The 18,219-nt window shown below is 32.7% G+C and overlaps 1 protein-coding gene across 1 annotated transcript in view; it reads left to right on the plus strand.

Moving 5' to 3' along the window:
* Positions 1–18,219, plus strand: part of LOC108904053 (protein timeless homolog) — a 307,033-nt gene that overhangs the window by 53,328 nt on the left and 235,486 nt on the right. Inside the window, exon 9 of the mRNA XM_018706438.1 lies at positions 13,226–13,323. Within this exon, the coding sequence (XP_018561954.1) occupies positions 13,226–13,323 (98 nt within the window). The remainder of the gene's footprint in view (positions 1–13,225; positions 13,324–18,219) is intronic.

An 18,219-nucleotide genomic window follows, 5' to 3' on the forward strand; every position in this document is an offset into this window, starting at 1 on the left:
AAGCTTCAAAGTTGGCACAATATTTAAGGTTAGATATACGTTTAGACTCTACATACTTAAACTGGCTTTTTAAATACGATTCATATATGGAAATGTGGAAATTACTTTTTTTACTTAACTTAAAATATGCAATTTGGGCTGGTCTCAAATGACGTCACGCGGAGAGAGGATGAAATTGATTCGACTGACGAACACACCAAAATACTTTCACACCACGACCATATATTCAATAATCATAGAAACGAGACAGACAAAGCATTAATTAACGTCAACGTGACAGCAATATCAAATCAGCATGGCATTCTTTCGTTTTCGTCTCGGGATAATATTATAAGTGAAAATAGATTGTTTGCTTTACTGAACGTTGTTTAATTTGGTATGTTAATGGAAAACATATATCCAATTAAATTAATTTTATGGCTGTTTTTGAAAACTGCCTTAATTAACATAAAGTTGTTTTTCTCCGACAGTTGCTGTATTAAGTAGCGCTATAATTGGTCGTGCGGCTCCGTTGCCAACATGGAACTGCTTTCAGAATTCGATATTGGGTTGTGCTGCCTACGAAGATTGATCCTCGTTGTTGGAAGGCTCCTTCGTAGGGAATTAAGTCGGCCCACGCGATCCACTTTCGGTCATAAGTGTATATTTATTAACCGGCATCCCTGAACCGTGAAGTCTACTCCCGTACACAAAGCCAAAATGTTGTCGGGATCTAAGAGCTCTGGTTGAATCTGTAGCTTTGCTTTCGTGAAATAGCGTTGGCTTAAAAAATTTTAAGCTAAAGCTAAAATGTAGTCTTTGCTGTAATGCTAGGATTTCTCCACTTCAATATTGTCGAAATCCTGATCTAGGCCTATAAATTTGACTGAAAATTGCGTTTAAAGTTAGAAATTTCAAAGAAAAATACAAAACCCTTTCAAAAATTGTCTGAATTTTTACCTCAACCGTTAGATTGTATTTGAAATTCAAAAAAAATTTCGAAATTCCGATATACGTATAAGAAATATAAATTTTTAGGATTACTTGAAATACCCTTTTTTGAAATATATTAGGTAATATATGAATTGCGACATAATTTCAAGAAATAATTAGTTTTTACAAAGAACAATCATTTCTAGGAATTTTCGGATGAAACTGAAAATTAAACCTTTGCTTGTCTTTGGAAGTGTTAAATTCAGTTAAAGAAAAATGTTTAGAGAAACTAAAACATTCACTTAAATTTAAACACTTTTTTGAAATTATTAAATTAATATATGAATTCTGATGTTTTCGGAATTTCCAGATAGGGCTAACGTTTTTCGAGAAAAATGTCTAAATAGCATGACTTCGGAATTTTTTAATTGAAATTTAAATTCCAACATTCATTCCAAACTCATAATTCAAGCATTGTTTTTTATAATTTAAATCTGAATTCCAACCTTTGTTTTCATAATTTGGAGAGAATTAATTTTTACCGAGAAAAATGTTTATGCGACAATATTTTCTCGGAATTCTCTCATCATAAATGATGAAACTTGAAATTCAAGTAGGTACCCATTTTAGAATTATTAAATGAAATTGTGAATTCCGACATGACTTCGGAACTTTGGGAAGTAATAAATTTTTACCAAGAAAAATATATGAACAATCCTTTCTCGGAATTTTAGAGTCAAACACAGAATTCAAACACATTCTTGGAATTATTAAATTCAAGTATAAATTACTTAGAATTTAAGCACTCTTTCGAATTAGGGTATTGAATTAAAATATAAATTCCTGCATATGGTTCCGGAATTTCGTGAAAGAGAAAAGAAAAATGCCCGAAGAATAATCTTTGTTAGGAAGTGTTAGAATGAATTTCGGAATTCAAGCACCCTTTTTTGTAGTTATTAAACTATTATATGAATTTCGGCATATATTTTGGGAATTTGGGGGAAAAATCCAATTTTTGACAAGAAGAACAACCTTTTTCGGCATTTTAAGATTCAAGCTCTTTTTCGAAATTATTAAATTAAAATATGAATTCCATTATGAATTCAATTAAAATATGAATTCCATATGTATTTGAAATATTTTTACCGAGAAAATTGCGAGAAAGGCAATATTTTCTTGGAGTTTTAAGATGAAACTAAGAATTTTTTGGAGTTATTAAATTAAAATGTGAATTCCGTCATATGTTTTCGGAATTTTGAGAAAGAATAACTTTTTACCAATAAAAATGTCTGGAGATCAATTTCTTCTTGGAATTTTAGGATGAATTCAGAATTTAAACAGTCTCTGTTGGAATTATTAAATTAAAATTTTATTTCCAGCATATGTTTTTGGAATTTCCGGATAGAATCAATTTTTACAGAGGATAATATCTAAACGATAATCTTTTTTCGGGAATTTAGGATAAAACTCAGAATTCAAGTACTTTTTTGGAATTATAAGATTAAAATTTTATTTCCAGCATATGTTTTTGGAATTTCCCGATAGAATTAATTTTTACAGAGGAAAATCTCTAAACGGTAACCTTTTTTCGGGAATTTAGGATAAAACTCAGAATTCAAGTACTTTTTTGGAATTATAAGATTAAAATAGTATTCCAACTTATTTCCGGAATCTGGAGAAAAAATCAAAGCGACGTTCATTATAAAAGAGAACGTTATTAAAGCAAGTCAATTTTTACTAAGAGAAATTGCAACGTTTTCCTGGAATAGATGAAATAAGAGTCATAATTCAAACACTCTTTTTTGGAATTCTAAAATTAAAATAAGTATTCTGATGTAGCTCAAGGAAGAATCAAAACGACGATCAATTTTTGAAAAATGTTTAAATTGCAACCGTTTCTCGGAATTGATGAAATGAAATTCACAATTCAAGTTGAATTTTTTAGAATTACAAAATTAGAATAAGTTTCTTGAAATGTTCCGGAATTTCGGGATTGAAGCAAAATGATGTTCATTTTAGCAATGTTAATTTTCGTCTAAAGAAATTGGATGAACCTCAGAATTTGAAAATTCTTTTTTAGAGGTTAAGTTAAAATAAGAATTTCGACATGTTTCCAAAATTCGGCATGTTTCCACAATTTGTACATGTTTCTAGAATTTCGAGTAATAATCGAAATGAAATTTATCTTAGTAACATCAATTATTATGAAAAAATTGTCTCAGACCTCCTTTTTTTGGAATTCTCGAACGACAGTTTCTTCTATCCAGTTATTAAATCACCAATTCCTTTAGCGACCTCAAACAGTAATTAATTTCGACATTTTATGCGCAAACTTCACAAATCCCGCAATTTAACCGTTCTGGAGGCGAATTTTTGTGAGTGGGCGGAGATAGGGCGTCGAAACGCGTCGAGGACATCGTCTGTTTAGAATTTGAGACCCCTCGGGGACGAGCTTGTCCCAGCCGAGGCGATGGAGATTCTCGGGTGAAAGGAACAGGAGGCAGTCTCAATGGAATCGGTATATTGTCGGGAAAGTCGCTCGATTTGCGGACCTACCTAATACTATTGTTGTGCTCGTCCCCGCTACATAGTTTCACGCCAGCGGATACTGTTTTTGTAAGCTTTCGCCGGTCTTTCACGCTAAGAGGGTTATTATAATATTTACTTTAGTCTATTATCTTTACAGTACGCGCTCAATCTCGTAGATATTACATTGTGTCGCTTTATTTTTTTACCTCCATTGTCTTTGTATAAAAGAAGTCCAAAATCTCGAAAACTTGAAATATTGACGTTGTAATTCTGTATGTACATTCATTGGGATAAAATTAAAGCTGATGTATTAAGGAGGTATATCGGGGTCCGAGGGAAGTGAGGAGCGCAGGGGGGTCCTATGCTTTTCTTATGAGACTAAAGCCCACTGCCAATTTGAAAAAATTAAATTCTATTGAAATTATTTGCGATAAATATTATCTATATAGCAAAGAAATATACTCATATGCACATAGCATACATATTGACTAATTAACAACATAAAAATATCATATTTAAGTAGTTTTAAATTATATTTAATGAACGCATAAAGACTATGTAGATGTGGCAACAGCGCTAATAATTGACTAGCAGTTGTACACACTGCGAACCTACAGACCTCGGACATCGGAGATATTGCGCGTCAAATTCGGGTAAAGATGCGTACGCGTTCAAAAATGTATTGTGTGTAAACTATGTACAATATAATTATTATATATAGCAAATATATCGTATTATCCTCGCGAAGATTTGTATCCTTTATTTAAAATCCGTAAATCATGTGAACTGGTAAAACAACGAGAATTATGTTAATTTAGTTCTAAAGAAATGAAATGACACTCGCGCCCATCTCTCGTCCAAGTCAAAGAAAATGTTGGATGCAATTTTGAAGGTTCTGTGATAGAAATTACATTATTACTCACTGTTCGTGTTTTTAATCTCTATTTTAGTAATGTTACAAAAGTTTTGCAACTATAACTAATTTTTTAGATATAAAGTTTGCTGAGAAATATTTATGTTCCTTTGTTATTCCGTACAAATGCTTTTATCTCAAGTATTACTAATTATATTAATCAAGTAAAGAAAACTTTATGTAACCCTAAATATTGCTGGGTAATGATTACGATGTTTTTATAAACCATTAAATATATTAAAAGGATTTATCAACTGTATTTTTTATTCCAATAAATATATCACAGCTTCCTAGTCTTTTTTAATTAATCTAGTTTTTTAAAAACATTACAAAAAATCATCTGTTGTGGATAATTTATTGTTGATAACAATGTACATGGGATTTAGGAAAAATGTATATGTTTGAAATCAATTTCGTTTTTATCAAGTCTTTCAAATGTATTCCCTCCTTGCTGTCAGCTGATTGCGACGTTGCCACATTAATCCTCAAGTCAGACAGAAATGCAATTATTGGTTTCTGTTTCTAATTAATACAGCTGTACTATGTTCAAAACTTACATTAGTTTTACATCAAAAATAAGATAATACTGTGTACTATCTATGGAAAAGTTTTTATTCACAATTTCTACATTTTTTTCTCAGTTATGAGCAAAAAAAAACGCACCGTCCATCTTCGCCATATAAACCTATGTTAAAATGAACAACTTTCAACAACAATATCTCAAAATCTAGATTCAAAAAAATTTGCAAGAAAATATGACGCACAGAGGGAGCACTGGGTAATACGCTATATAAATTTCAAGTACATCTGTGCATTTGAGTAAACCCGATATACCTCCTTAAAACGGCAACATTATCCGATTCCGTGCAGAATCCGGTACAAAAAGCCACCGGAAAATGGTTTATTTTTGTCGTCCAAAACAAGGCAATTAAAAGCGACTGTTTTTACCGTCCTTCCGTGTAAAAAAGGCGCGACCGGGACTGTAGAAACGCACGGAAATGATTGATTACACCGAACGAGATTAAAATAGAGACAAAGTGGATATGTGTGGGAGCTGTCCAAAAAATTTCCGGTTGTCACTTATGAAGTCCGCGTGGAAAAACGATACCCTAACGGATCTGTTCGGGAGTTTATGGGGCATATTTAGAATTTTAACGGTGTGGTCCAAAAATAGAATTCGTTAGAATAAAAGTTTTATGAGGCAGGTTAAATATAAGTCTAATCTGAAGAATTTTAGTTAAAGTATCATAACTTGTTTTAAAGAAGAATCTTAAAATTTGAAATTGCGTTATTTGAAAAGCAAATTTGTCACATTTTCCAGGAAGTAAATTTAACAGATTACTTATTGCTTATTGAAAAATAAGGTTCTTAGATAGGGGTTCTCAATAAGTCAAGTAAGATCGAGAGATAGAGAGAAGATTTTAGCTCTACGGGGATGCAATATAAATCCAGAACTATCAGAATGATTTCAATCGAGACAAGGTGTGGAATCGTCGAGAATTTCGTGAATTAATGGGATAAATCACATTAAGAGACTGATTTTTAGACGTTTCTCATGAATTTTTTTAAATAGGACAAATTGATTAGATTGATGAAATTTATTCTATGTGGGTACATGTGTCTGCAAGCGCCGGCCTGACACCGGACGGCCTAACCGTTGCAATTGACAAGAAACAATGTGCAACGCGGGATATGGTTCCCGGAAGAGGACCACGACAGATTGGCGCCAAGGACCAGATACTTATACCTGCGAACGACTCCACACCACGACGACTTTCCAGCGAATGCTCGCCCCGATAGCATATCTTTATCTCTACATTCAGTTTTCAATAAAAATACTTTTACTTACCGTTGAGAGAGAGTTTCAACTACAAACACAAATTTTTTTAAGTCATTTGTTTTGAAAAAGGCGAAGTTATGGTCTGTTGCCCACCGAAGATCATCGTCAGAGTCACAGAAGTGTGGAGGTCGCAATTTTGACCTGAAAACAAAACGGTCGTTTTCCTGCATTATTAATATATTTTTAGCACTTTAGCATTAGCGGTTTAGATGGGATACATTTTATTGTCCGCGGCTGTAACACTTCTAAACATCCTGTAGTTTAAAAATATGGCTACAGATATACGACCGGTTTGGTTAATAAATTCCTCCATCGGAGTTTCAGCGCGGTGGACGTGACGTCGATTTTTCTGTCTGGGGTCCACGCCGCGAAGATGCGAAGTCCGAAACAAAAGACACGTATGGGAAATATATTGCGAACGTACGGTGTAAAAGTTACAAATCAAAATGTAGCAGCACGGGCGGGCATTAATCTCGTCTGTATCTCTAGTTTTGCAAAATAAAATGAAACACATCAATAACGGGAATATTTATTCAACTGACGGAAATCCTGGAGGTGCTTGTTGTGATAGGGGCGATAGGAGGCAAAGTATTTTTTTCCAGCAAAGATATAACAAAGTATTTGATATTGATATGAATGTTTCCACAAAGGACATAACTCAGTATAGTTTTTCAACAGAAACAAAAATAATTTAATTTTACTAACACGATCCCACAAAAAAAGGAAAATGGTCTATTCCCAATTTAGTACTGTTTAATTTTAGTATCCAACTTTTCTTAGTTATAATAATGAACGAAAATAATTTTGAATAGAGTTGGCGCCCTTTTTACAATTAATTTTCAATATTCTTGATACTATTTTCCCCCTATTTTGAAATATGCATTACGTTTGCCTCGTACAGTGTCTTGTGCCAAAAACTGTCCGTAAATTCGCAAATTTTGGCTGACGTGGCAGATTAGCCGGTGTCCCAATAATGCAGAGTTTAAATAGCACTTTAAGGCAGACAAATTACCGCCTAATTCCTTTATACAGTGTAAAAGTTTCGCAGAGCAGACCGTACCGAAGCGGTTTCCTGTAAAATTTATCACCGAACTTCCCAACTACTTAATAAGTAAAACAAGCTTATGGAGAAATTGTAAAACAACCGCCCCACTTCTGATATCCCCGTAATTATCCTTTCGGGCGCAACTTCCGGTTAACTGTGGCATGCGTCATTTTTAATTAGTGGATTTAAAAGGTTGTTACTTTAGAGTTTAGTTATTTTTTTTATAAAAACTTCCAAACGTAGAAAAAAGGCATTTTGAAAATTCAAACACATTCATATTTTTCCTCTGACTCCAATGACTAGCGGTTGGAAATTAATACATTCTCCCTTAAAGAATTAAGCCAAAGGAGAGGGAAAAGTAATAAAAATGAAAATTTGAAATAGAAAAGTGTACCTAAATTCATCGGAACCTGGAAGTAGGCATCTTACACGTTTTTGGGGTCGCTGATCATGAATCTGAACTCAAAATACTCTATCACGTCAATTTTTGCAAATAAATTTAAAAAAATTTCTAAAAATTCGATATATGGCCGATATTTTACGCATTATATCAATCTGGAAATACATTTATACGCAAAAGAGGCTAATACGCTGAATCCCGAACTCATAAACCCTTAACCCATAAACTCCAAATCCATAAACTCTAAAAATTGAGAAATAAGTCAAACCACTAAATTTCAACAATGCGATTTCTCAAAAAAGTCAAAAAATGATATCGGGATAAATCCAAGTGCGTTTTAAAGAGTAAGTATAGTACTTTAAGACGCCATTATCGGTTTCAGCAAAAAAAAATAATACTTTTCCATGTAACATAACCTCAAATATGTCAAAAAATCGCGATTTTGGCATTTTTAGGTTAGGGTATCTCGAAAACCAGAGCCAATTGAGAAATTGAGTGCACCAAAATCCTTTGGGAAAATATATTCGTGTTGTTGAGTTAAAATCTTGTCGGCCTGTGTAATTTTCCAAGCTTTACATAAATGTTTATTCCATTTTAAATGTTGACCACCCTTTATTGGAAGAGTTAGTTCAGATGATTTGGGAACAACTATGTCTTTTAAATTCAAAACATTTTGAAATGTGATTTTTTAAATCATTTTAGATAGAAGATGATCTGCTGCTTAATAGAGGAGGTTAGGAATTTTATATTATGCATTTTCAGCCAGTTGGAAATCATACCATAATTCCCATTTTTTCATTTTGAAATAATTCACTTGACGAATTACATACAAAATGTGTAAATGATATCGTCATCATAACATGTCACTCCCCTCTACCTCTAAAAAACTAGTTCATTGACAAACATTGAAAATAAAATAGGACCTANAAAGAACTAAGCCAAAAGAGAGGAAAAAGTAATAAAAATAAAAATTTGAAATAGAAAAGTGTACCTAAATTCATCGGAACCTGGAAGTAGGCATCCTACATGTTTTTGGGGTCGCTGATCATGAATCTGAACTCAAAATATTCTATCACGTCAAATTTTGCAAATAAATTTAAAAAAATGGTGTTTTTAGGTTAGGGTATCTCGAAAACCAGAGCCGATTGAGAAATTGAGCTTACCAAAATCCTTTGGGAAAGTATATTCGTGTTGTTGAGTTAAAATCTTGTCGGCCTGTGTAATTTTCCAAGCTTTACATAAATGTTTATTCCATTTTAAATGTTGACCACCCTTTATTGGAAGAGTTAGTTCAGATGATTTGGGAACAACTATGTCTTTTAAATTCAAAACATTTTGAAANTATATTCGTGTTGTTGAGTTAAAATCTTGTCGGCCTGTGTAATTTTCCAAGCTTTACATAAATGTTTATTCCATTTTAAATGTTGACCACCCTTTATTGGAAGAGTTAGTTCAGATGATTTGGGAACAACTATGTCTTTTAAATTCAAAACATTTTGAAATGTGATTTTTTAAATCATTTTAGATAGAAGATGATCTGCTGCTTAATAGAGGAGGTTAGGAATTTTATATTATGCATTTTCAGCCAGTTGGAAATCATACCATAATTCCCATTTTTTCATTTTGAAATAATTCACTTGACGAATTACATACAAAATGTGTAAATGATATCGTCATCATAACATGTCACTCCCCTCTAACCTCTAAAAAACTAGTTCATTGACATACATTGAAAATAAAATAGGACCTAATACCTTGGACCTAATAGGACCTTGGGGAACTCCCATATACCCACTAAGGGAATAACTTATTATGACTGTAGGTATATGATGCAATATGTAATTTTTAAAAATTGTAAATGCTAAACCACGTGCACAAATACCTTTTAACATCTTAAGCAAAATGCCGCTATTTTCCATGTCAAAAACGTTCGAGAACTGTTTTTTTATTTTAATTTTGGCTGCTTATAATATTAGAAATTCAGTCTTCTGTCACTTTGAAAGTCGAAGTGATTTTTACTTAACAAATTACTTTTACTGAGAAAGTTTGTTGATCATATTTTAATATATTTTTAAAACATATTAGCAACATTACATATTAGTAATTGTTATACATATATTGCCATGTTTTTTTAAAAACATTAGTTTTACTAATATTTCGTCTGGACCTGATAAGGAATAATTTCTTTAAGTTTCTTCTTGTTTCGTTAATTTTTTTGATATATATTTTAATTTTTTTTTTGGAAAAATCAGTTAAATTAAATTTTTGGTTTTCATGTTTTCAGAAATTTTCCATACGGTTCCAATTTATTGCTAATATATATTTTTTAATATTAATTTTTAGTGATTTTAATTAAACTGTTTGTACGATTGCAGTATTTTTGTATTCTCGGAACCGTTTTAATATATTTTATATATATGTAGTTTCAAAGCGTGCTAGAATAATGAAATAAAAGCCTTGTAAAACGGGAAGCTAAACTGGGCCCTTTCTCGAATGCATCCACTCATTCCGTGCAGCCGGGATATTTTAATAAAGCGCCCGTCTGCCAATAAATTGCTCATATTCATCGCGAAAGTACTTGCTCTTAGAAAATTTGTTCCTTGTTGGAGACGTAGATGGTGCTATTTTATGTATAACTGTAGCGAGACGGAATTATCACTGGTGCCTAGTTTGTGCAGCTTCGAGAGAGTAATTAACTTTCGAGGAGAAAGATATAAAAATTTCAGGTACGCCAGTTTCTTTATTTTCAAGTAAGATATATATTTTCTGGGAAGTAATTGCATATCATTGTATTTTAACGCAGAAGTGATACTTTAGTCAGACTCATAGTTTTCAGAAGATGTAAAATAAATTTACATACGACATAACACCATAAATCGAAAGAGTCAAAATTCTTCGAATAGACAACCATATAGAAAGCACCAAAACTTCTGTAAAATATGTCAAAGTACTTCGAAACGGTTTCATAAATCATTAAAATATATTGTTATGATATTTTGAGTTGAAACGTTAATTAGAAAATATAACGTAATTTTGAAATTTTGACATATCCACGTGAAAAAAGTAGAGAAAACTGACAATAGGGATGTGGAATACTAAATATGAGAAAATGAAGAATAAAATTTAGATATAGAATTACGCTAGATAGCACAGTTTGGTTAAAATTTACAAAACAAAAATAGGTGAAATTTGTAGAATGTATAGTGGTTTGGTCTTCAAGTGAGGAGAAAAACTCTAAGTAGCATGGAAAACTTTATTCTACTAATTTCGATGGTAACACGAGACACAACCGAACAGGAACTAGTCTTCAAGACTTCTGGTTCGTGCCTCGAAATGTTTTCGGTTTTTATTCTTGTCCCCAGGTATCTACTTCTTTTACTATCCTATCCTAATTAACACGTATCCGGGTCATTACCTACTCGGTTTGTGCTTATGTACCCTAATAAACAACAACTAATTTATGTTTACAGCCTGCTTATTCTATTCTCATTTGCTACATTTATTTGGGATAATCTCGGATAATTCAAATAATAATTTATATGGCTCGTAAATTCCCAGAAAGCAAAATATATTTATCGGGGCAGGTACTAAATGTAATTGTAGCGTACCGCTACAAATGTTTGAAAATGAACGTAGAAAAAAGATACAGACATCAAAATTTAGAGAAAATTGTGTAGGATCAGAATATGTAATAGTCATGCTGCAAAAAACATGTATAAAGTCATAATTTCCGTTTCCATATAACGACCGTTCAAATAAAAACGTGGTCGAAGTTGGCTCTGACACATTGGACGTAGGGCGTAGCTTATAGCGACCAACTTAACCTCATTTCTCAACGAGCTGTATAGCAGCTGTCACAGCTGTCAGTTTCAATTAGGGAATCCAAACCACGTGACAAAATTGGAATTCAATATGGCGTCGAGGGCAAACATTTGTTTGATTCATATAAATACTTGTGTGTTTTGTTAAGAGTTTGCGTTTTTCTGTTGGCTTGGCTTTGTTTTTTAGAACTTTGACTGTATAATGAGTGTTTCGTGGACTGTAGTTAGGTGTCTTTGTTATTGTCAATCAATATGCAGAGTGATTATTTAAAGAAGCTAATATAAGAATATTAATTAATGTAACGTTGGCATTATAATGAAAAATGCATAAATTAAGGAATTGGAATGTATTGATATCATTGTAAAAATTCTTGATAGACCTAACAAATTTTTCTTGATTTTTAAAAAGTATAATTCCATTCTATTTTCGCTTGTATTTTCTAGTAATTTTCTTCTTTTATATGTCCATGTTTGGCGCCGTTTTCTCGATAAATCATTTAAATGAGGAAAATATTTAGAATTCACTACGTCAGATAAACAATTAAAGCTAACTTGAGGCTTTTTTTCGCGAGTGAAGTTGTATGTTGTGGTATGTGTAGTATGAGTGAGTGAAGAGATTTAAACTATTATATGACAACTAAGATCAAGAGAGATGGAAATAGTGACTACAAGTCAGATATTCACCAATATTCAGTCGCAAAAAAAGCCTATTTGTCTCGATTTCCACGACTTCGACAACCCACTACTTTGCATGTTACCGGCATTAGTAATACATATCGTTGCGACACATTTCAATAAAAGACAAGTTGAACACTTCCTTAAATAAAATACATGAATAATTCCTTACAAAAAACTCGGATTAAACGCTTTTAACTAAAAACTTCTGGACTAACTTCAATGCATTCTCAATGTAAACATAACTTGTTTGCCATCAGCGCCATATTGCTTAAAAATTTGACAGGTCGTTGGATTGCCTAATAACAAAGCGGCGATACAGCGCTTTGACAGATGACGTTTAAGTTAATTTGCTATACGCTACGCCCTACGTCCAAATTTTCAGAACCAACTTGACCGTTTTTATTTGAACGCTCGTTATAACAAACTCATCTGTCTTCAGTTTATAAAAACTAAAAGAGGGCTTGTAGTAGCCAGTCTTTCATAATTTGCCAAACAGTAAGCATCGTTGAGTAGTGCCTAAAATAAACAAATGAAAGTCGAAATTAAGTAAATAAATGGTGAAATTGGTTACCAGGTTAGAAACGTCAAACAGTATTCACAAGGTAGTACGCCATCTATCAAGAGGTACAGTTTTCCATCAGTTCAAATTTTCACAACTAACCAAATACCTACTGGAGCTTTATATAACGGGAACATATGTTAATTAACCGAAAGTGTAAAATATAAACTTGTCAAAAATAAATTAGTGAAGTGCAGTGGACAAATACAACAGCAGGTTAAGTTCAAACCCTTTCTACCAGTGGAAGATTAGACGTATGGGACTATCCTGATGACGATAATTAATAAAAACAAAAAACTTCTTATAAACAAAACAACAATATCAAATCCGCCTTGAAGCACTTAATTTTTATTCTATGTTTTTTGTGATTTCTTTTATCCTTATTTATCTATTACTTTAAGTTTTCTTTATGAGATTTCTCGCCGGTGAAACCTACAACCACCTATGCAAGTTTTAAATATTTCAAATAATTTATAGCAGCAATAACTACCTTCATCTACATACTCACCCCCCGTTCTTGTGTTTCAGGGAGGTCTGGCCTGAAAACGATAGTTTCGGGAGCAATAACATGGCACCGGAGGAGGAATTCCTGGCCTTGAGGGACATCTTTTTTGCTGATTTAGGCGGTGAGTTCCACTTTTTTATTTACTGTTACGGCGCCACAGGAGAGTATCAAACGTGATATATTTTGAATAAGATCCTCGAGGTGCTTGGGAGAGGGCGGAACCGTTCGATATTTTGCTGCTTTCAGATAATATACAGGGCCCGTTACTTAAAGCTTGTGATCACCTTCAGTTTTTAAATTTTGCTGATATTCAGCATTTTAAACAATTTTTAGTTATAGAAAAAAATAACATAGTTATATAATTATCCTGGTGAATTTTTTCTTTAACAAACTGTATAAAAATGTATAATTCCATCAAATAGACTATGAAAAAAATCTTTAATGTAATACAAGAGACATAATTTCAGATGAAAACATGCATAGAAAAAAGATATTGTCTTTCTTAATTCTCTTTGATAGAACTTAAGAAATATTTCGATATGATCGTTTTTCGGGTTGCTATGCGGTGGTCTATGTGCAAGGTTACCGATTGTTATAGAATTACCTTGCACATCTTTAGCATTAGCTAGGAATCTTTCGTCTGCCCTTGTTCTCGGGCTAGGGTCTGTGAGGGCGGTCCCACTCCCAGAATATCTAGGCTCGCCCTGATGTATTCATTTTGATTCTTATTGTTGGTTCATCTAATGTTACTACGGACGCAACTGCTCAGTCGCGATGAAGCATATGCAGAGTCGCCACTGAAGATGCCGGTAGTGAAGAACGGCAAAACGTCTGGTAGGTTTGGAACGGTTTCACGTATTAGAAGCGGTAGCCGCTTTAGAACAAAGAAGAACCGAAATGAACATAAGGCGGCCCGTTGTTGTTCTCTCACAGAACCTAGTTCGAGAACAACAACGGCAACCTCATTGAATCACGTAATATTTGAATTTATTCTCAGTTATTTATTATTTTTCTTCGTCTGAAATCTACATCAGTAGCATTGGGTTTGTACCAAATTTTGTGAAAAAATATTATTAATAGGTGATTAAATTACTATTGTATCACTTCTGTATATTTACATTCTTTTGTCAGAGACTTTTTTTAAATTACCAACAAATAAACAAATCTTAACGTGGCTAAATTTTGTATTAAAATAAAAGCTACAAAAGTTGTGTGGCTAATACTTGAAGAAAACTAACACTGACGATGAGTTTTTCAGTTCGAAACGTTACTAAATAGAAACAGATCGTACAAATCTGTACTCGAAAGAAAATAAATAATACAATTTCGCGAAAAAAACAATCTTGTATTCTAAAAAAATCAAACAGGTGCAAGATGAAACGTCGCTATAAAAATGGCCTTGACAAATATTTCTTTTTTGTACAGATTTTTAAATAACCTACAGTGGAATTCCAAAAAAAAATATGCAGTGATTTCATCTTTGATCCGGCTCACCATTCAGCAGTCAACACAAACAAAAGTATGAGCCATTCGTAAATTCTTCGTATAAAATTATGTGTGCCGTATTCTCCCAGAGCAATCGATATTGCACAGTTTTAGGATATTCTTCTGCTGCGTTTGGCGTGCACCAGATATTCTTCTGCTGCATCAAATTCTAGACTTTTGTTGTTGTTTGGTGCGTGACGTCAATTGGGTTGCGTTTATTCGGTTTCGGGCAATTCTGTCGGCATAGGCATATAGACGTACGGAAGAAGTTTGAGGATATATTTCCGTTAATTTAATTGTGATTGTAATTTATTATTTATTAGTGATTTTGGGTTTGTGTTCTTAAAAATGGAGAGAAATAAATAAATTTTCAACGGCTGTCATTTTGTTAAAATCACTAACACAACGCGGACTAGTTACACAAATATAAATCGCGACCCTTTGATTTTAGATTTTCTTCGGAATATCTGTCTCTCGAAGTGTCATGAAGTCTAACGGGACACGTCTTATCACGGCAATCATCCCAATTAATTGTTCGACCCAGTAACCAAACTTAGTATATAGAGTTTAAAAAATATAGATTCTGAATCCGAGAATATACAATTTCCCAATTCCTGGTTATTCCTGATTTTCACTTTGATAACAATGATAAATAACAAAATAATTTCGCACAAATTTGAAGTTGCAAATGGTGTCAATACTTTATTATCATCTGGTGCTAGTTCAGGACACTTGCGTCCTTTCAATTCGACAGTGCGCTAAACTGTCAGAAAGAAAATTTTTTATTATAGGCGAGCGGTTCACCCCTAAAAAGATGCTTCTAAATGAAGGTAACCGACTAAATTTTTAAAACAAAAACCTACAGCATGAAACTTTTTGATTAAAAAAAGGGAATTTTCCGAAAAATTAAAAATTTTTTATATATTTTTCGGCGTGGTCAGTCAATTGTTATAAACAAAAAAGTTGCAAAAAAATACTCTCCAAATGGACCAAAATAAACACTCTTTGTTCTTGGACAAAAATTCGAAAAATGCTTCGTTTCCGAGATATTCACAAATTAATGTGAAAAAAGTGACGAAATCGACAAACTTTCGGCATTTTTTTTGAAAAGCTACTGAACAGAGTTTAAATTCTAAAAATAGCATAATAATCGGCAGATCTTCTACTTTAATATATATTTTTTGGTATAAGTCAATTATTTTATTGAAGGTCTAAAGCGAGTAAAATAACAGTCGTTTAAAGAGAATCATGATAAGCATACCCGTCAAAATGGCGGCGTCAGTGGCGCTACGTCGGGCGCGAAACACTTCAAATTCAAATTTTCTTTTTACAATATCTTGGACTAGATTATATTTACAGTAAACATAATGTTATTAGGATATTTTTAATCGATATATATCAATAACATTTAATAATTCAATCGGCTAATGCGGAAATAACCATAATTTTCCTACATTTATAATAACTAAATATAATTTTTGCAATTATTTTCATGATTTTTTTAATGCAAAAATTATTATTTATGATTAGAATCATATTGCTATTAATGTTACAAACATTAGCGCCTTACTTACAGATGAATGTCAGAATGTTCCATCCGAAATTGGTGATGAAACGCTTATTTCAACTAAGAATTTGTCAAAAATAAAAAATAAATAAGATAATTAAAATTAAAAAAAAATTAAATTTGAAGTGTTATCATAATTTTCTTTAAAAGACTTTTTTCAATCGCTTTAGACCTTCAATAAAATGATTGACCCATACCAAAAAAATATATCTTAAAGTAGAAAATCTGCCGATTATTATGCTTTTTTAAAATTCAAATCGGTTCAGTAGTTTTTGAGAAAAAATTCCGTTTTGTCGATTTTGTCACTTTTTTCACATTAAATTGTAAATATCTCGGAAACGAAGCATTTTTCGAATTTTTACAACAAACAAAGTGTTTATTTTGGTCCATTTGGAGAGTAATTTTTTTTACAACTATTTTATTTATAACAATTGACTGACCATGCCGAAAAATATAAAAAAAAATTTAAATTATCAGAAAAATACACTATTAAATAAAAAAGTTTCATGTTGTAGGTTTTTGTTTTAAAAATTTAGTCGGTTACCTTCATTTAGAAGCATCTTTTTAGGGGTGAACCGCTCGCCTATAATACTATAATAAAAAATTTTCTTTCTGACAGTTTAGATCACAAAAACTTTTCAAAGCCATTCGGCGAGTAATTTTTTTACAACTTTTTTGTTTATAACAATTGACTGACCACGCCGAAAAATATAAAAAAAATATGCAAATTATCAGAAAAATACACTATAAAATAAAAATAAAAAATGTTTCATGCTATAGGTTTTTATTTAAAAATTTTGTCGGTTTTTTTTAGGGGTGAACCGCTTGCCTATTATAACAGTCTATCAGCATGCGTTCAAAAAGAAATTCTTTAAGTTAATTGCAATGTATGTCAATGCAACTTTTTAAAATTGGATTGTGTGCCTTCTGGGAAATATTCAGATTGAATTATAAAGCTTTTATAATTGTTAAGAACTACTTTATGTTTTGGTTGTATAATTTCTTAATCGTTACAAAACAATATTTTTTTGGGTGCGACTGTACTTACTGAACAGTTGTCACGATGCAGTTCTGTTTTAGTTCAACTTGAAAGGATTCGGTGCCACTTATAGAAGTACACCCTGTACAATAAAATTTTCACGACGTCCCTTTTAATAATGAAGACGTCCCTTATCGATTGCCCCCGGCCCCGTGCAAGTCCGAAGGAGGGTTGGCCCGGGGATAGGTTAAATATTTGAAAAATTCCTTTGATGTTGATAATACAAAGCTTATTGGGGGATGCGGAGTAATGCCGTAATCTTAATTTAATAACCGCCGATTATCCCCCGGCCGGTGCAGCCGACGTATATTGGAATTTCGGAATCTTTCGCGGATGAAGGCCGGAGTTTTGCATAATCCACAAAGAGCTAAGTAACTACAACTCTCTTTACTGCCCGCTTTATTATGTCGCATTTCTCGAATACCCGGAAGTTGGACGGGCTCGACGCGGTACACGTGACTGGTAACTTTTTCGATACAGGATGTGCCGCGGAATGGAAGAAACTTTGGGAGCCTACACAAAAGACTTTCTAAGCTCACTAGGCAATATTGTATTTTAGTTAACATGTAAAATTTCAGGTAGCCCTTTTTAAATCATAATTCTCAATGTTACGCTTGTGAGGTACTATGTCCTATGTCATAGTAGTCTGGTGTCATATTGGGAAAAATCACAAAACCATGAAATGTGTGTTTTTGACTACTCCCATTTATTTTGTAGTTTGTAGTTTCAAAAGTCACGTGACTTAAAACGTGACCTAACGAAGCACCTCCATATCTTTTTAACCGTCGAAAATATCGAAAAAGTAAATCTGGCGTCCCACTAGCATTTCGTTCGAGGATTCCAGCAAACCAAACCGCACCCTTCTAGTTCGAAAAATATAAATTTTACGGGCTGTTCGCCAATTTCAAAAGTCACGTGACTTAAAA

Source organism: Anoplophora glabripennis, unplaced genomic scaffold (genome assembly GCF_000390285.2).
Source record: "Anoplophora glabripennis isolate ALB-LARVAE unplaced genomic scaffold, Agla_2.0 scaffold10, whole genome shotgun sequence".
Lineage (NCBI taxonomy): Eukaryota > Metazoa > Arthropoda > Insecta > Coleoptera > Cerambycidae > Anoplophora > Anoplophora glabripennis.